The following is a 20,723-nucleotide window of genomic DNA, read 5'->3' on the forward strand; positions in this document are numbered from 1 at the left end:
GCAGACCCAGTCGAGCAGCATTTAGGACCCAACCAGCTCGATCTGGAGTACTACTGCCGAGCCACTCTTGGTGGCGGACATTGAAATTCCCCACCTAGAGATCATTCTGTGCCCTTGCCACCCCCAGTGCTTCCTCAAAGTGTTGTATATCATGGAGAAGTACCGATTCATCAGCTGAAGAAGGACGGTTTGTGGTCATCTATAGGAGGTTGCCTTGACCACGTTTAACCTGAAACCTTGAGACTTCTTGGGGTCCAGAGTCAATGTGGAGGACTCCCAGGGCGACTCCCTCTGGTATACCACTGTGCTGCTTCTTCTGCTGGGTCTGTCCTGCCACAGTGGAGTCTGGGACATTGTCTGTAAGGTATGATTCCATGACTATGACTATGTCAGGCTGTTGCCTGGGAAACAGCTCACCCAATGTTGGCACTAGCCCCCAGATATTCGTGAGAAGGACTTTGCAGGGTCAACTGGGCTATTTCAGCTGTTGTCTTCTCCGGGGCAAAGGTAATTATTGTGAATACAGGAAGGAAAGTTCACACTCTACAAATAACGGTCTAAGTTCTTCAATCACATTAAAGCCAATTGGCGTTGAAGAAACACGTGTTACAGCAGAACCAATTGTAAATGAAATAGGTAATCGGCAAAACGCCATGCTAGGGCAGAGTGTCCCGTGCTGAGCTCTCAGTGAATATCGGAGTTGCTGGTTTCCAGTTTGGATATTAAACCATCAGATGATGTGAAAGATCCTGTCCTACTATCTGAAGATGGACAGAGGAGCGTCCTGGCCAACATTAATCCCTGGGACAGCTCATTGACCCATTGGTCTTCTCGTGAACTGGCTGTGTCCATTGGATGGTCAGCATTTATTGCCCACCCCAGATGGCAGTTAACAATCAAACACATCGCTGTGTGTCTGGAGTCACATGTGGGGTATTTTGGTAAAACAAACAAGACAATTAAAAGTAGGGCCTTGGGTAGAGTTGTAGAACCGAGAGACCGAGGGGTTCAGCTGCATAATTCTTTGGGGTTCGCATCACAGATTGACAGGGTGGTTAAGAAGGTGTTTAGTACACTTGCCTTCATTGCTCAGACCTTTCAGTTTAGGAGTTGGGACGTTATGTTGAGGTGGTACAGGATGTTGGTGAGGCCTCCTCTGGAGTACTGTGTGTAGTTTTGGTCAACCTGTTATAGGAACAATATTATTAAACTGGAGAGGGGTCAGAAAAGATTTATCAGGAGGGTGCCAGGACTGGAGGGTTTGAATTATCGGATAGGCTGGGACTTTCTTCACTGGAGCGTAGGGGGTTGTGGGGTAATCTTATTGAGGTCTATAAAAGCATGTGGGGTATCAATAAGAGGAATAGTAGCTGCCTTTTCCCAAGGGTGGGAGATTTCAAGACCTTTAAGGTGAGAGGAGAGAGATTTTAAAAAGACAGCAGGGGCAAGTTTTTGCACAGAGAGTGGTTTGTGTGTGGAATGAATGTCCAGAGGAAGTGGTGGATGTGGGTACAGATACATTTAAAAGACATTTGGACATGGCCATGAATCGGAAAGGTTTGGTGGGATATGGGCCAAGCGCAGGCAAGTGGGACTAGTTTAGATTGGGATTATTGTCAAATGGAGTGGTTAGGCTGAAGGGTCTCTTTCCGTGCTGGACGGCTGTATGACAGCAGTTTCCTTCCCTAAAGGTTTTTCCTGATAATTGGCAACAATTTCACAGTCATCATTAGATTCTTAATTCCAGGTTTTTTTTATTGAATCTGCCATGAAGGGATGAACATTATCTGGGTCTCTGAATTAATAACACAGCGATCATACCACCAGGCCATCACCTCCACACCTCTCTCCCTGTTACCCTTCCAAACGAACGCTCGATTGTAAAGCACCCTGAGAAGCCCTGATGTTGTGAAAGGTGCTATAGCAATGCAGGATTGTTTTTTTTAAGACCATGCAGTTGCAGTACGAAACAGAAAACTATTAGGCCTTAGGTGATCAACAAAAGCTTGCCTTTGCTTTTATTTTCACAATGTGGTACAGGGGACTAAACATAACATTCACTCATTTTGTCTGGTCCCTCTTCAGTTTCATCGGTGACAAACCTGCATGTGTTTACAGGAAGCTGGTGGGAGATCAGCAGATGGCCGAGGCATGAGGGGAGGGTCCGAGAGTGCGAGGGGTGGGGAGGGGGCTGAAGAGAAGGACCCCTGAAAGCACCAAAGGGACCTCCCCTCTCGTCAATATTGTCAGCTAAACACAGCTAAGTGTGGGCCAAGCTTATTGCACACACAGGAAAAGATGGTGATCATGCTGGGGGCATGCATTCTCCATGAAAAGCTACATTCAGAAGGACCGCGTCTGATCCACCACTAGCCCCAGAACCTCCCTCAGTCTCTGGGACCCTTAATGTAAAGAGGGCACTATAATCATTAGCAACACCATCAGCTCAAAAGGATGGGAATGTCTACCTGGGAATGTCACGTACAAAAGTCTTTATGGCGTGTATATATATATAGATATCTGTACACTGGTATTCACATGTTCACATAAATTAAATTGTGCAAATAGGCTTTAACAATTTCTAGATTTTTTGAGTTATTTTTACACGCACATTTCCAAAACCAATTTGGAATTCATTGCACATTTAACATCTCCAAGCATTTGCCAGACAACGTTAAAAAAAAGAAACATATCCATTGCGGTCCACTGTGCAAGCCGGTAACAGGCACTGAACATGGTACCTGACCTCAATTGACAACACACTCTGCCAGCGACTGAAGCAAATTACATGAAGAGGCGCTAAGTGAGGCATTGGGATGGAAAAGAATGTGAGGGGACATCAAAGAGAACAGCTAATGAGCCCAACCTTTCCCTGCCTCAAGGCTTGCATTACAGGGTAAAGAAAGGAACAATCCCATCTATAAATTAAAGGCAAAACCATGGAATACAAAGATAAGTGAAAGGATTCCTCCTTGCCCAAGGTCAGGTTGTCCCTAAAAGGGATAATTACTGTCGATGTTCATTCTCTTAGAGGAGTTTTCCTGTGTATCCAGGAAATAACCCCTTCTTTATAAAGGACATTGCACAGAGGAACCCCCTCTCCTCATCTCCACGCACTGTCTGGAGGGAATGATACATCACTGACTATCTTACTGCATTCGAGAGGGATAGGTCTGCTTTAGTGAGAGGGTCGAGGCTTCTTTCTGTGTTCCTCAACCCTCGACATCCTCATTAAACTGAACTCTGCTCGACCTCCAAACTCAAAGTGCTGGAGAAACTCAGCAGCTCTGGCAACATCTGAGGAGAGAGAAGGAGAGTTAATGTTTCATTGAGGGTTAGAAGACAATAAGGAATCAGAACAGGAGTAGGCCATTTGACCCCTCTCTAGGATCAGGCCTGATCTGACACTCCCCGTGTCTTCTTGGACATCTGACTTGAAACATTGACTCTGTTCCTCTCTCCACAGACAGACCTGCTGAGTTTCTCCAGCTCTGTGTGTGTATTTTCTTTCATTTAGTTCTCCAATGTCCTCAGCTCTTTATTCTCTCTCTCTTCAGCACCCAGCTGGAGATTGGGGATAAGGGCTGACAAACCATGTCCAAACCAGAGAGTGCAACGGCAGTGATCCCAACGGCACTGTTCCGGGCACCCAATCCTCCTACCCTCTCCCCCTCCCCCACCTCCTGCTAGGTTCAGGCTCCACACGCATCTCTGACCTTCACCTGGAGTCAATCGACCATGAGGGGCCTCACAGCTCACTCTCCACTGGCTGTTATTGGACAACAATCAGAAGCTCCAACCATGAGGTGGTTTCTCTGCCCTCTCTTTAGCTCTGGGGAGGAGATGCTACAGCCCACTGACCCCTGACCCTGCTGAACATGGTGTATGTTCCTCAGTCTTGCCCCATCCTGTTATCGCAGGTTTGGAATCTCTCCTTGGGTTTTTATGCTAGGCCCCAAACTGGATAACTCCCGGAGGTAGAGTTCCAAACTCCTGGATGGCTCAGTTCCCATGGAAACCCAGCCCACTTGAGTAACCTTTGAACTCTTTCCCCAACATGAGAAGGTAAATGAAAATGTTACAGTACAGAAGGAGGCCCTTTGGCCCATCATGTCTGTACCAACTCCCGGAGGAGCTACCCCTACCCAGCTGGTCCCACCCTCCAGCCCGATCTCCATAGCCTAGGGTCTAGGCCCAGGGTTGAGCAGTAAAGCTAAGGAAATGGTGGCACAATGACCCAAGACTCTGGACTGTAATCTAGGCCGTGGTTGCTGTTTTGGGGAAACTGCTCCAAATTTCACCGACGATGGTTAAGGAATTTAAATTCGCTCAATTAAGAATCTGGATTTGAAAGCTGTTTACAGTAACAGAAACTATCATGGATTGTCATCGGAAGCCATCTTGTTCATAAATCTGCCATCTTTATCCGCTGTGGCCTACATGTGACTCCAGTATGGCTGACCTAGCACTTCAAGATTGGCAACAATTGTTCACATCCCAAGTTTTAGTTAATGCTACAATCTGAACTAGCAAGAAACTCTACGAAAGTTGAGGCATTGGTGAATTATTCAAGAGTTCTAGCTGAACGTGGGATTCTGAAACTCGGAGTTCCGATCAGATTATTACCTCACGTTGTAATAAGACTGGAGTGAGGTGAAAACCCAGTGGAGGCACAGAATGTTGGCCATATGTTTACTCCTTGTTTAACTCCGACCTGAAGCTCTGGGAAGCAGTGATCCAACACTATGCACTACTGACACCAAATCACAACTGCAAGGAGTCAAAGTGAATGTGCTGAAGCAGGGAGATGATCTGTGCTCGGGACGGTGGTGTCCATCAGTGTCCCCACACTGGCCATTATATTCAACCACCTGAACAGCTGACTAGTTTGGATACATCAAGGGGTGGGTGTGAGGTGGGGCGGATAATTGAGGAGGCTTGGGAGAAGGTCCCCATTAAGGAGCTGGCATTGACATAGGCCCAGCTTTGCTTCCCATTCATTTCATAGTGATACAGAAACCAGCGACAGGAGTAGGTCATGCAGCCCTTTGAGGTCACTCTCCCACTCAATATCAGAGCGGGTCCATTTTCTCCCCATGGCCCTTGATGTCTTTAAAACCTGAAAACTTATAAATCGTTTTCTCGAATATATTCAGTGACTTGGCCTCCACGGCTTTCTGTGGTAGAGAATTTGACAGGTTCACACCCCTTTAAGTAATGAAGTTTCTCCTGATCTCAGTCCAGAATTGTCTGTCCCTGAGGATATAACCCCTGGTTCCAGACTACCCTGCCTGGGTGGAAGCCTCCTCTGTATATCAAGTCTGTCCGGCCCAGTTAGTATGTTGGATGTTTCAATCGATCCCCCTCTCATCCCCCTAAACTCGAGCGAGCACAGGTGCACTTGAACCAATCTCTCTTCAAAGGACAATGCTTCCATCCCAATATCAACCTGGTGAACCTCCACTGCTCTCCCTCTGTGTCAATTCAGCTGCAACCTCTGTACTAGGCCTCAATCCCACAATGGGAGGCCACCCATCTCAGTCTATCACTGATAACCCTCATGCCCAGGAGTCTCGGTATAATTTCTTCCCGATTCTGCTTGCAGTTTTGTGATGGGTTATTGTCAAAGTTAAGGTGGATAGCAAAACAGCAAGAGCTTTGGTTGATTCCCCCTAATTTTCACAGAATCTTGCAGCACACAGGAGGCTATTTGGCCCATTGGAACAATGTTGGCTCCTTATAAATTGGCAGTCTAATTAGTCCCAGTCCCCTCTTCTTTTGGCAAAATTTTGTAAATACATCTCTGGGTCCCCCTTGAATTCTGCACTTGACCATCCCGCCCAGGCCTTGCATTCCAGGTCATATCAACCCCCCGGTGTAAAATAATCTCTCCCCCTGTCTGTTATAACAGGCCCTTCCCCATGCATGCTCCTACCACTGTCCTTTTATCAATTATTTTACAGCCCTGTCCTCTGGTTTCCGGCCCCTGTGCTAATGAAAACACTTTCTTTGCAGGTACGTGAATAAAATTTCTTCACTGTCACTCGGTTAAAATTCCCTCCCTCATGGCATTGTGGGTGTACCTACAGCACACGGATGCAGCGTTTCAAGAAGGTAGCACAGTACCACCTTCCCCAGGGCAAGTAGGGACGGGCAATAAATGCTGGTCTAGCCAGAGCCAACCACTCCTCTGAGTGAATAATGCAAAACCTTTTCTCTTGAATGACTTGGTATTCATTTCCAAACAGAATCTGGCATATTATGTGCATGTGTGTGAATGTATGTGCATTCCTGTGTATAAGTGTGTATCTGCATGTATATGTGTTCGGGTGTATCTATAACTGTGTGTACATGTCTGTAAATGTTTGTGTGTCTATGAGAGTATGTGTGTCTATAAGTGTGTAGGTGGGTGTGTGCGTATGTGCCTATAAAAGTGTGTGTGTATGGGTATGAGTGTGTGGGTGTATCTGTCTCTAACTGTATGGGGTGTGTGCGTGGGTAGCTGTCTATAACTGTGTATGTGTGTGTGTGTATGGATGTGTGTGTGGGTATGTGTATCTATCTATAATTGTGTGTATGTATGTGGGTGTGTGTGTATCTGTCTGTAACTGTGGGTGTGTGTGTGGGTGTGTGTGGATGGGTGGTGCGCATATATCTGTCTGTATGTGGGTGTGAATATCTGCCTATAATTGTGTGTGTGTGTGTATCTGTCTATAACCTTGTGTGTCTGTCTGTCTGTCTATAACTGTGCATGTGTGTGTGTGTATATCTGTCTATAACTGTGTGTGTGGGTGTGTGTATCTGTCTATACTTGTGTTTGTGTGGGTGTGTGTGTATCTGCCTATAACTGTGTGTGTGTGGGTGTGTGTGTATCTGTCTATAACTGTGTGTGTGTGTTATGCATATGTGTGTGTGTATCTGTCTATAACTGTGTGGGTGTGGGTGTGTGCATATCTGCCTATAACTCTGTGTGTGTGTGTGTATCTGTCTATAACTGTGTGTGTGTGGGTGAGTGTGCATGTCTATAAGAGTGTGTGTATCTAGAAGTGTTTGTGTATATTGCACACATCCTAACTTCCAGGGTAATGTTTGCTATGTTTTTGTGTATATTTTATACCTGCTGACCGGCCAGGTTGCGTTCTCACTGGAGATGAGGAATATTAGAGACTTGTTACTCCTTGATGTTTTGAAGAACTGGGCAATGGAAAACTATGAATAAGTAGCATTAACTTCACCAAATCCACCATCACTGAGAAATGGTCAAGATCTTCATTTCAGATGAAGATTTGTTCGAGTTTTTTAAACAGCTGGTAGACCTTGTTGCTGTCTAACAACAAATGTTAAAGTTTAGATTTCCAACTCGAGAATTCACAGGGTGCTGGAGACTTTATGCACACATGTTGACGTTTAGATATAACTCTGTACACCAGCTGTCTGCTGCTGTTTGATGTGCTGATGTATCAGTTCATCTTTGATCCCACAGCATCTTTCTAATGTGACCAAACCACATTGAACATCTTGTTCACGTGAGGCTGAGGTGGACACACACACACACACACACACGACCAAAAAGCTACAGGCACAGCCTGCCACACACACAGATAAGTACACTCACTTGGTCCATCAGATGGACTTCAGTGATTCAAGAAGGCAGCTCAGTCCCCCCTTTATAAGGGCAACTAATGATGGGCAGTGAATGTTGGTCTATCCAGTGAAGAAGGGCTCATGCCCGAAACGTTGATTCTCCTCTTCTTTGGATGCTGCCTGACCTGCTGCGCTTTTCCAGCAACACATTTTTCAGCTCTGATCTCCAGCATCTGCAGTCCTCACTTTCTCCTATCCAGTGATGCCCACATCCTGTGGCAGGTAAAAACATGCAGATAGACACACACACACACACACACACACACACACACACACACACACACACACACACACACACACACACACACACACACACACACACACACAACCAATAATTTAGGTTTAGCAGGGCTCGACCAGTCAGAGTTGGTGGTGGTGCATTAGCTGAAGGGAAATCTGCAGCAAGGATGAGGTGGTTTCTCTCGAGAGCTTACTGTAGCCACCACCTGGCTAGTCACACCCTCTCGATAAGCCTCACACTATCTTAAATCCCTCTGGTGGGTTTTGTGGGGACATTTAATATCTATTAAAAATAATCCTTCTTCCTCTTGAACCATCAGTGCCCCTTCAAGTGTCACCTTAACACCTTTCCCAGTTACCCGTTCGGTAGATAGCGCTTTTGTTCACCGTCGCCTGAATTGTTTTATTACTGCAACATGTTTGTTTTTGAAAAAAAAGTAAGAGTCCTGTGAGTGTCAGCCCGGGGCCGGGCACACGTGTAGCAGGAACACTGCTCTGAAAACAGGATGAAGTCAAAATGGACATGACCCAAGTCCCCTGAAAAAAAAACCCATCAAGCATTTTGGTGGAATCATGGTGGGTGAGCTCCTCTCTGCTTTCGGCTCCAGATTCGGCGGTTTTCAAAGTCTTGCCTTGGGCTCCCAGTCACTCCTCCTTGTCTGTCCCATCAGAAACCTGGGGGTGATGGTGCATCTAACAATGACTCTCCAACAGACAGAAAGCTTTGTGGTCTGTTTGTTTTGGACACTCGAAGTAGGGGGGCTTTCCCTTCAATGTTATTTGTTCAGATGACGACTCGGTGAATTGGGCCGGGGGTCCCACGGTGTGCTGGGAGATCTCACCTGTCCCGTTGTGATAGTTGCTGACTAACTTGTGTTTGTCCAGGTTGGCACTCCCATTCCTCGCCTGGGCAGGCTGGCTATAAGTGTGCCTGTACTCTTCCTCAATGTCCTGGCCCAGCTTCCATCTCTTCCATTTCTTCAGGAGCTCCGACTGGACCTGGGAATGGAGAGTGATCAGAGGAAAGAGGAAACATCGAGAGGGGCTGGGTGGTTTATAAACAGAACTGTGTGAGAGCAAGTCTCAGAGGAACAACTGAGCGAGGGTCACAGGCAGCTGAAGGAGTCACACAGTGTGGTGCTGGAAAAGCACAGCAGGTCAGGCAGCGTCCCAGGAGCAGGAGAGTCGACATTTCAGGCACTAGCCCTTCATCAGGGTCATCACATTTCTGATCAAGGGCCTATTGCTGAAACCTCGCCTCTCCTGCTCCTCGGATGCTGCCTGAACTGCTGTGCTTTTCCAGCGCCACACTCTGATCTCCAGCGTCTGTGGTCCTCACTTTCTCCCAGCCTGAAGGAGGGCAACTAGCCAAGGGAGAAGGGAATTGTGACACCCCTCACAGAGTGGGAAGGCGACCATGGATCACTCCACCTGAAACGTCAACTCTGATTTCTCTCCACAGATGCTGCCAGACCTGCTGAGCTTTTCCAGCAACTTCTGTATCTTTTAACAGCATCCACAGTTCTTTCAGTTTTTTAGAAATTTCATTCATTTGCCTTCCAACTTTATGAGGGATAAGGGATCCATTTCTGAGTGACAGGAGCTCATTCCCCTCTCTGGCCCACCAGTGTCTTAGTCTCTATTTTCCTGCTCCCATTGGTCCCTTGTGACCAACCCCACCTCTGTTTCGGGGCTAATTTAGATTCCTTAACATTTTAATTCCTTACTCTCTCAGACATCTGCTCCTACAGGTTCATAGTGTCTCTGATTCACAAATGGTACATCTCGGAGTTAGGAGTGGAACACTCAAGTTCCTTGATTAGAGTGGTGCTGGAAAAGCACAGCAGGTCAGGTAGCATCCGAGGAGCAGAAAAATCGACATTTCGGGCAAAATCCATTCATCAGGAATATTCCTGATGAAGGGCTTTTGCCCGAAACGTCGATTTTCCTGCTCCTCGGCTGCTGCCTGACCAGCTGTGCTTTTCCAGCACCACTCTAATCTAGAATCTGGTTTCCAGCATCTGCAGTCCTTGTTTTTCCCCACTCAAGTTCCTCCTCAATGACCTGCTCTTGAGTGTCAACGTTTCTCTGTCACAGTCTCCCTAGGAATGTCGACTCTCATTCAGACTCTCCTGATCTTATTGGTTTGGTGCTCTCCAGTTTGAGTATCTAGCTCAGGTGGAGATTACTTTTGTTTCTGAAAACAGAAGGTGAACAGCTAAATGCCCCCCCACCCACTTCCAGAGATGGAGCCGGAGTTTCGGGCGATGTAGTGAGTACTGACACTAATGCTGCGCTGTGGAAAGGTTTTGGCTTTCTGGATGACTAAGACCCCACGTGGGGTCTGATGGCAGCACTCTGCCACTGCAATCCCCACCGAAACAGGCCACGTGACCGTTTCTCACCAGCACTACCCGTGGGATCTTCCTGTGCACCAAATGCCCGCTGCAGTCCCCCCCCAACCCCGTCACAAAACGCACGGGGAGCCTCGGAGCTCACGCAAGGTGTACCAGGAAAGGCCAGCTGCTTCTTTTGTCTACCTCACGCTGAGGATAAGATCTGAGGTACCACCTTTTCTTGGCCCTAGGCCAGTGATGAGAACAAGTAACAGACCTCAGTGGCCATTCCCCGCCCCTAAGGGGGCGCTCCTCCTCCCACCCCGCCCTCCAACCCCCACGCCATGTCATTGTTGTCCCATGACCTGACTCCAAGTCAGGAACAAAGCCCTTGGCCCACAGCAAGGCCAGGGATCTTCAGAAAGTTGACCCTCCCCATCCAGCCCACACCAGGAATAGTACAGAAAAGACAGAAGCCAATTCCATTGGCCGTTTTACCTCTCTGTTGACAAAGCAGTACAATATGGCCACCAGCATACCCTGCAAGACAAGAAGATGCTGTTAGTATCTCCATGAAATTGTCATGGTGACAAATAGATTTTCTTATTGGGATAATGTGCATTAGAGAGTGGAATTGGGCTCATGGGTGCTTCATCAAAACCAACTGGCTGTGTTCTCAGGTCACTTTAGATCTACCTGCCTCGATCCATTGTGGATGGATGGTTTAGTGGTTTTACTGTGAGATCATTAATCCAGAAACGCAAGTAATCCCCTGGTCTCAGTCAAACACTCAAGCTGCAACGATATTACCTCATTAATGATGGAAAAGGTTCCGATTAGTGCAGGGGTGACAGGTCACTGGTTCAAGAGATTTCAATGAGTGCAGGGGGAAGAGGTCACTGGTTAAAGAGGCTCCGATATGTGCGGGGTTAAAGGTCACTGGTTAAACAGGCTCCAATAAGTGCAGGGGGGAGAGGTCACTGGTTAAAGAGGTCCTGATATGCGCGGGGTAAAGGTCACTGGTTAAACAGGTTGCAATGAATGCATCGGGGAGAGGTCATTGATTAAACAGGTTCCAATGAGTGCAGCGGGGAGAGGTCACTGGTTAATGAGTGCAGCGGGGAGAGGTCACTGGTTAAACAGGCTCCGATGAGCGCGGGGGAAAAGGTCACTGGTTAATGAGTGCAGGGGGGAGAGGTCACTGGTTAAACAGGTTGCAATGAATGCACCGGGGAGAGGTCATTGATTAAACAGGTTCCAATGAGTGCAGCGGGGAGAGGTCACTGGTTAATGAGTGCAGCGGGGAGAGGTCACTGGTTAAACAGGCTCCGATGAGCGCGGGGGAAAAGGTCACTGGTTAATGAGTGCAGGGGTGAGAGGTCACTGGTTAAACAGGTTCCGATGAGCGCGGGGAAAAGGTCACTGGTTAATGAGTGCAGGGGGGAGAGGTCACTGGTTAAAGCAGAGGAGCTCTGTACAAAGACAGGTTCAACTCAAATCCTCCCCATGATGGCGAGGGTAAGGGGGACCGCTCAGCAAGTGAACCCAACCATTGGAGCAGCAGTCGGGTACAAAGCACCCTCTTAGCCAACCGGCCCACCAAGGAGTTGGGAGTTGCCATGGTAACTGACAAGCATGTTGGGGCAATGCAGTGTGACAGCAGAGCCTCCAATATTCTTCACCTGATTGGTCAGGAATCCCTCCTCCCAATGGCCAGCATTGGAGGGATTGGCACGTTGACCCCCAACCTCTTTAGCCACATTATCAACCCCCAACCCTCCTTAGGCTGTCAAGTCCTGGAGGGGGACCCAGCCTGGGAACTTCCAGCTCTGAGGCAGGTTCACTACGCACTGCACTTCCTCAGAGAAAAGTAGTCACCAAAAGAGTTGGGGAGTGGGACGGGCAGTTCTGGATCGGGACTGAAATCAGCATGGAGTGGAAGTCTCGAGAATTGGTGGGAGTCTTGTCTGTCAGCTGGACTGCCCACCCCAGCTTGTCACCTTTTTTTGAAAAGCCCCTTAGCAATGGGTGCCCTTGCAAACACAGGGCTAGCGGGAAGAGGGCTGGGGCACCCTATGAGCCACACACCATTCCAATGTTGAACTGTCTCAGCGTTCCTTCATCGGCTCTGGGACAACATCCTGGACCGGCCTTCCTCACAGGAATGAGGGAGCCCTGCAGGAATGTACCAGCTCAGCGAGGGCAGCTCTGAGTGATGGTCAATACCTGCCAGTCTGGTGAGTGACGCTGGCGTAGAGTGAGCACTGCAGATGCCGGGGAGTGGGAAAGTGTGGGGCTGGAAAAGCACAGCCGGTCAGGCAGCATCTCAGGAGCAGGAGAGTCGACGTTTCGGGCACTAGCCCTTCATCAGGAATGTTTCCCATGGTTAATCCACCTGACCTGCAGATCCCTGGACACTGTGGGTAATCTCGCATGGCCAATCCACCTGTTTCCTGCTGAAGGGCTTATGCTCCAAATGCCGACTCCCTGCCCCTGGGATGGTGGGGCCGACCTGCTGTGCTTTTCCAGCGCCACACTATTTGCCTGGTGAGTGACCCTCCCAATCCATCAATATCCTCATGGCTCATGCCTCTCCCCTTCAGGGAGGTGAGGGCGGCGAATGGAAATCCTGCCCATCTACCCCTCCGATTGCTGCTCGCCAGATAAAAGCCCTGTGCCTCCTCCTTGCTCGGTAGTGCCAGGAGGGGGTTGCTGCTTGTTGCTGGTAAGGTGCCCACCGGAGATCTGGGCAATGCCAAGGGTGGGACAAGTGTCATGGGGTGTGGAGTGGGGGGGGTCACACCCTCGCAATACTGGGCCCCTCAGCCAGAGGCTCTGACTGAGGGATCCTCCACCAGTCGGAGACCTGCTGACAACTCCACCTTGGCCTACTACCAGCATGGCAACGGCCCTGCCCATCTCTGGGTAGATACTGGGGGGGGGGAACCCTTTATTAATTGCCCTCCCTTGTTGATTCGGAGTCAGTGAGTTAGCACGTAACGTCGTCATGCCCAAGCCAGCAGCTGCCTGGCACCCAGAAACCACTCAATAACTTGACCAACGGGACAGTGGTGAGAGTCTTGAGTACCTGAAAGGAATTCAAAAAGAGGTCAAAGAAGAGCTTGACGTGGCGGAGAGTCCCCTGGGCGTGTTCGTCTGTGATAAAGGCAAACACCACTTCATGGATCCCCAGCAAGGGGATCAGGGTCAGCGTAGACTTGGCCAGTCTGTACGGAGAGAGAGAGAGAGAGAGATGGGGTAGCAGAGAGAGACGGGGAGAGAGAGGAAAAAGAGACAGAGAAAGAGAGAGGGAGACACAAAGAAAGCGAGAAAGAGAGGAGAAGGGAGGGAAAGAGAGACAGGGAGAGGGAGAGGGAGAGAGAGAGAGAGACAGAGAGAGAGACAGACAGACACAGTGAGACAGACAGAAAGAGGGAGACAGGGAGAGACAGAGAGAGGGAGACAGAGACAGAGAGAAAGAGAGATACAGACAGACAGACAGAGACAGTCATGAGTGTGGAATGGACAGAGTCTGCCTGTGACTCCCAGCTCCCCCATAAACAGCAAGGCCCAGCAATCCCCATCTCTATCAGCACCTCGCTCACACCCCCCTGAAACACCGAATCCCAGCCCTCACTGATCAGATCCCAGCGCTCACTGACCAGATCCCAGTCCTCACTGACCAGATCCCAGCGTTCACTGACCGGATCCCAGTGCTCACTGGCCGGATCCCAGCCCTCACTGACCGGATCCCAACCCTCACTGACTAGATCCCAGCGCTCACTAACCGGATCCCAACTTCACTCACTAGATCCTAGCCTCACCATTCAGATTGCACTGTCCAGACACGGCGTCCACACCCACCACCCAGACTGCACCGTTCAGACAAACTGTCCAGACCGAAGCATCCAGACTCCACTCACTGACATCAGTTGCTGGGAACATCACCCTTTCTGTTCAAGTGAGGGCAGATTTTTGTCAACCCCAGGAATTTGACATGACTGCTTTTTTTTTAACCCTCTATGCTTTAGCTGTGGCCATTGGTGGTTCAGGACTGGCCCTTTGGCCATGGCTCTCCATTTGCCTGACAAGCGGCTCTCCACCTAGTGTCAGCTCGCTCTCCACATCTCCCTCCTCAGCAGGTCCCCACGGAAGTGGCATGGGGCAACTGGCAGGCCAAACCTGGGCACGATGCCCAAAGGGGGTGTACCACACACAATCTCATGCCCACTTAGAGTGAGGGTGACAGGATCTCAAGCCAAAGGATTGGAAAACCATCCTGTAACTCTTTCAACAGACGGCTGCGGGTCTCGAAATGTCTGAAATGCTTCAGTTTCCACAGCGGCAGATTCAACATCACTTGGATAGACCCAACCCTCCCACCCTCCACTGTCACTGTACTGAGGAGCAGAGGCATTCCCCCATTGGGGGCTCTGAGGGAGGGGTCACACACCTATCCCACTCCTGTCCAACTGTGCAACTCTCTGCTTGAGAAATCACCACCATGGGGACATAGGAAGGAGGGAAGGGGAGGAGGGGGAGAAAGGAGGGAGACAAGGGAGAGGTGGGGAAGAGAATGAAGAATTGAGAGACAAACTGGAGCAGAGAGGGGGGGATAGAAAGTGGCTGGTGAGATAGGGGCAGGAGAATGCCATCTGACCCTTCAAACCTACTGTGCCATCCATTATGATCCTGACTGGTCATCCAACTCCATAACTTGGTCCACGTTCTGTCTACACCCTTTAGCCCCGACATCTATAGCCAATACCTTCTGGAAAACATTGCCCTCAACCACTTTCAGACTGAGTAAAGGATGGTAAGGTGGCTCAGTGGTTAGCACTACTGCCTCACAGCACCAGGGACCCAGGTTCGATTCCAGCCTTGTGTGACTGTCTGCGTTGGAGTTTGAACATTCTCCCCGTGTCTATGCGGGTTTCCTCCCAAAAGCCAAAGATGTTCAGGTTAGGTGGATTGGCCGTGCTATATTGCCCACAGTGTTCAGGGATGTGTTACTGAGGGGTAAATGTAGAGTAGTAGGTGAATGGGTTTGGGTGGGATACTGTTCAGAGAGTCAGTGTAGAGTTGTTGGGCTGAAGGGCCTGTTTCCACACTGTAGGGATTAGATTCTATTCTAAGTTAAATGTCACCTCTCAACTTTTTAATTCTGTCCCCACTAAAGACAGGCCCGAGAACGATGCTTTCTGTTTTAAAGGCCTTACTCACCTGGGTCACCATGTTTATTACGCCTCATTTTCAACACCCTAAAGATTAAAAATAAACCACATTGTTGGGGGGGGAGGGAGGGGAGGGGGAGTTGCGTGAGAACAGGAGGAAAGAAAAGGGGTGGGGAAAGGAAGCAATGTGACTGATGGGCGGATGGAGGGGAGATACAGGACGGGGAAGATAACCTGAGAGACTATAGAGAGAGTCTTACCTGAATTTATAATCTGTGTACCTCATTTGGTGAGCTCTGAGTTTAGACACAAGAATGTGAATAATTCTGATAAAAATGAAGAAATTGATCTAGGAGATAAGAGAACAAGAGGCCACAAGAATTAATGTGACGGTGCATTTTGAATTTTGACAATGAAATCTTGGACATGGGGTGAAATATTGTCCACTGTACCAGTATAGAGAGCAGGATAGGAGAGCGGATAATCCACCAGTATGCCATATTCTCGTTTGTTGTCCAACACCTGGAGGTAAACAAGGTGTCGGTGAGTTTGAACATCAGAGACAGACTCTCCCACTTCTTTCCTCTGCTTCCATACAGCTAGCCTATCAACACTAACTCCCAGGCTCTGTCACCGTCACAAGGCCTCAATGAAACTTTGACCTGATACAGAAATGCATGAGGATTGCTCAATACTTTTCCTTTAGGATTGATATCCAGAGAGTGACAGGAATCTGGTGGGGATAACTGAGGTGGGAAACCTCACAAACTTTTAAAAAAAGCACATGGACAAGCACTGGAAATGTCATAACATTCATGGTTGTGGGCCTGGTGCTGGATAGTGGGGTTAGTACAGATAGGTTGATGGGATGAAGGGCCCTATTCTGTCCTGAGTGACTGTATGACTGACCTCAGCCAGGATCAGTTCCCCGAGTGCGCACTGGGTGGGCAATGGAAGAGGGTAAGTGTGTTGAAGACTCCTAACCCTTGGAGATTTGTGGGCCTCTGATCCCTTTGAGCATTAATCCTATCTAGAATGTTCTGGTCGAGGATTCAACTCCTTGACTTGCTCCTTTATTTGTTGGAAGGGCAGTTAAGCAAATGTTAGGGTCTTGGGGTCTTAATATATATTGGGGAGGGGGGGGGGGCGGTTGGTCTGGTCCATAATATATTATTTAACCCACATTTCTAATAAACTTGGTCAGAGATGTTATTATGCACTGCTATGGTAGGTGGAATTTGGGATAGGGACACTACCACAGCACCACAAAGCTCTTGTAGAGAATCATCACTTCACTGAGGTTGCCTGAGTTCAGAAGGGAGACAGGAACACATTGGTGGCATGACATGAAGAAAGGTAGACCATTTACACCAGCAGAGACCCTTGGGGCAGAATGGCCAGATTTTGTCCTGGATATGTTCTCATAGGAAGAATTTTCCCAACCTTCCAGCCTCACTCCATCCCCCAACCCCACGATAAAGAAACCAAATCCATCCAGGATTGTAACCATTGCTGAATGTGTGTGTGGGAATCCCCGATATAATCTCAGAGTGAACGGATACACACTCAGCACTCCCCATTGTGGGCGACATGTTTAGAGTCAACCTTTTCTAATGGAATGGGACACTCTGTGCTCCCCTTCTGACATGGTCATCACTGCACTGAGTGAAGCACTCACGCTCCATAAGAGCTTTGTCGTGCAGTGGTTGTGCCCCTACCCCGGGTCACCTACCATAGAAGTGCATAATAACATCGCTGATCAAGTTTATGAGATAAATGGGTTAAATAATGTGTTATTGTCCAGACCAAACCCCCTCAAAATATATTAAGAGGTTAGGCAAGACCTTAACTTTCTCGTCTTTTATAGGTTAGTGCGAGGTGCTGCATTCTGGGTGCAATTTGATTGGTCAACCTACCAATTGTGAAGCAAAACATACTTTATTCTGTCACTATAGTTAAAATACAACAAAATAAAGAATTGAAATAAATTAACTCTATTGGAAAATTTAATGGGATAATAGATTTTTTAACTACCAAGCATCAACATCCCATCATAAACACACTCTTGGCAGAGGCATATTCAGTAAAATAGATTGCCTCACAGGCAATGTTTTTCCAGTCCTGGAAGAAAGACCAGCTAGGGAAAACTCTGAGAGAGAATGCCACAGGGAAAGGCATACAGCAGCATCCAAACCCAACTTCAAGTCTCTAGCCACTGCTACTGAAAATCTAAAACTAAATATCCTGGGAGCTTAATCCCACCCATTCAGGCTGCTTCTATTGTTTCAACTTTTTAAAAAGCCCTAAGGCCTCACTAGCAGTTTACATTATTGGTTCTGAGTAGACAGATTGGCACCTTGTTCTCAACCTTTCTTTGTAAAAAAGAAAGGACACCTCACAGAGCCGCAGTATCGTCAGAATAATAAAACAAAATGACTGTCATACACTCAGGCTTCAAGCCTCGACTGATCCTTCAAATAGTCTGCAGAAAATAAGAGAGCATTTGTAGGTGGCTTTAGCACTTCTAAAGACTGCACATGTCTCTTTGGAAAATAAACTGCGAAAAATGGAAATAGAACAATGAACTGCGAATGCTGGAACAACAAACAAAACTCGCTGTAGAAATTCAGCAGGTCTGGCAGTATCTGAAGAAGAGTTGCAGGCCTCGAATTGCCGTTTTCACCTCTACAGGGGTTGCCAGACCTGGTGGGTTTCCCCAGCAATTTCAGCCTTTTGTGAAAAATGGACACTGCCGTGTTACAGAGAGCCTATCAGCTCTGGTTCATTTGGCAACTCTAAGGTCAGAAACAGAACTATGCAGTGTTCATTTATTGGTTACACAAGGTCACCTTACAGTTGGAGAAGCTGCACTTAAAACGTTCAAATTATAGTAATTGGAACCAGGGCCGGATGGATTTCATTGAGTATAAGATCCCTGATTGGCCCAGTTTAACAACCCCAATCAGGGAGCCCTGGCTGACAGATATAAACAGGAGATTCAGAGTCTCCCCTCACTCTAGGGACTGGCTCTGAGTTGGTTGGTCAAAGTCCACTGCGCGCTGGTGAATAAAGGGTGACTTGGTGACAGGATACCGGCCTCTGTGTTGTTATTTCAAGACTGTCAGACAAACTGTGAGCAAGTGCCTTTGGAAAATTGATGAGTGATAATCTTGAAATTTTTAAGTCACTGTTTATCTCAGTCCAGTTGAAATCGGAACTCTGGAAAGCCTAGTAGAGATATCAGGTTTCACTCTTTTTCACCAAAAAATTAAACACTCAATGACCCTGAAAAGAAGAATTTCTAACGCAAGCAGAGCCCTAGGTCCAACTGATCAGCTGTCAAATCGAGGCTTTTCTATTGCACTGTGGTCAACACCATGATATCATTGCCAGAAACCAAAAATAAAACAGTAAGAAAGTAATCTTATTCCACCATTGTTCCACAGAATTTGTTTTTTTTTTAAAACCTATTTTCCATCAATCTGCAGAGCTGTGTGACCTATCTGTCCTATATGCAGATGAATGTTTGAGTTTGAAGGTGATAAAGTTAAAGTTTACATGGTATTGGTTAATTGCAAATCATTTTAAGTTAGAAGTCACACAATACCAGGTTACAGTCCAACAGTTTTATTTGAAATCACAAGCCTTCAGAACGCTGCTCCTTTGTTACGTGAAATGAACCTGTTGGACTATAACCTGGTATCATGTGATTCTGATTTTGTCCACCAGCACTTCTACATCATGTTATAACTTAGAAAGAGGCCCTTCAGCTCATTGTGTCTGTACTAGCCCAGCAAGTATTTTGGTGAAACCTAGTGTGAGTCTGTTTTGTGCTGGATGGCAGATGGGCCATCATGGTCATTCAGTTGGTCATCTCCCCATGTCTGAAGCTTGCGAAGTGGGATGGCTTGATTGCCAGTGCACTTACCCCTTCCACCTTGGAGTTGGGAAAAAGGTGTTATGGACTAGGCCAGACCCCCTCCACCTCCACCCCCCCCCCCCCCCCCCCCCCCCCCCCCTCCCCCCCCCCCCCTCAAAATATTTCCAGAAGGTAGCCTAGACCCTACCATTTGCTTTGTGAAGTGGATATTCCAGGGTGATACAACTAGTCAAATCTGAGCTATAAATCTTCTCCAAAGTCTCAAATTGGTCAAACCAGTCGGATTTAGGCAAAACAGAATTTATTTAAACACTACAGCTGAAATGCGAACAAAAAAAGGTGAAATTTAGAATAACTTATCTTATTGTAAAACTTAACTGACCTGATACAGTAACGAACACTAATTATCTGTTGCAATACAGCAACATCCCATAAACACAACCCTTGGCAAAAAGGGAAAGTCAAACACAGATTCTTACAGGCAGGAGGGAACAGCATTGAGAGAGATTTCAGAGAAAGTTGGAGGGATCGTTTTCCGAAGCTTGCAACTCCCCAGGACTCCGATATCCTGTACTGCTACAGCAAAATAAAAGTCTGAACCAGGAGAACTGGCCACTCCCCTGCCATTGTTAAACTGTCAAACTCCCTAGACTCTTCAGTACCTCTGCCTTTATGAACTCTCTTCAAGAAAAGTCCAGGACAAAATAAGATTTTTAAAGTATTATCAGAGAAAAGGACTCAGGCTTCATAACCAAGCATTCATGCCATGGGGTCAACTTACCCAGTATTCTCATATAAATACTTGACAACCACCCAGGGAACAACGAATAACACCGGTGCTCCTGCAAGCCAACAGAAAACAGTACAACTTGGGTTACTGTGATGTCAAACTGGTAATCCTTTCAGAAGAGAGTGTGCTCCCAGAACAATGCCTCTGTGTGTGCTTTTTACTCACAGCTCACTTTCCTCATATCATCAGAGTAGGGAGGTCATACTGCAGCTGGACAGGGCATTGGTTAGGTCACTTTTGGAATATTGTATGCAATTCTGGTCTCCCTCCTATAGAAAGGATGTTGTGAAACTTGAAAGAGTTCAGAAAAGATTTACAGGGATGATGGCAAGGTCAGAGGATTTGACTTACAGGGAGAGCCTGGAGAGGCTGGATAGACTGGGCCTGTTTTCCCTGGAGTGTCAGAGGCTGAGGGGTGACCTTATAGAAGTTTATACGATCATGAGAGGCATGGATAGAATAAATAGACAAAGTCTTTTCCCTGGGGTCGGGGAGTCCAGAACTAGAGGGCATAGGTTTAGGGTGAGAGGGGAAAGATCTAAAAGGGACCTTAGGGACAACGTTTTCACACAGAGGGTGGTGCGTGTATGGAATGAGCTGCCAGAGGGAGTGGTGGAGGCTGGTACAATTGCAACATTTAAAAGGCATCTGGATGGGTA

General features: G+C 47.7%; 1 protein-coding gene across 1 annotated transcript in view; it reads right to left on the minus strand.

The window, feature by feature from the left end:
- Positions 1-1,729: 1,729 nt before the first annotated feature.
- gcgra (glucagon receptor a) overlaps positions 1,730-20,723 on the minus strand; it is a 100,386-nt gene continuing 81,392 nt past the window's right edge. The window contains exons 9-14 of the mRNA XM_060844770.1: positions 20,056-20,116; positions 15,847-15,916; positions 15,655-15,743; positions 13,309-13,447; positions 10,719-10,760; positions 1,730-8,883 (exon numbers count right to left, since the gene is read on the minus strand). Coding sequence (XP_060700753.1) covers positions 8,578-8,883; positions 10,719-10,760; positions 13,309-13,447; positions 15,655-15,743; positions 15,847-15,916; positions 20,056-20,116 — 707 coding nt within the window. The 3' untranslated portion in view covers positions 1,730-8,577. The remainder of the gene's footprint in view (positions 8,884-10,718; positions 10,761-13,308; positions 13,448-15,654; positions 15,744-15,846; positions 15,917-20,055; positions 20,117-20,723) is intronic.

Source organism: Hemiscyllium ocellatum, chromosome 25 (assembly GCF_020745735.1).
Source record: "Hemiscyllium ocellatum isolate sHemOce1 chromosome 25, sHemOce1.pat.X.cur, whole genome shotgun sequence".
Taxonomy (NCBI): domain Eukaryota; kingdom Metazoa; phylum Chordata; class Chondrichthyes; order Orectolobiformes; family Hemiscylliidae; genus Hemiscyllium; species Hemiscyllium ocellatum.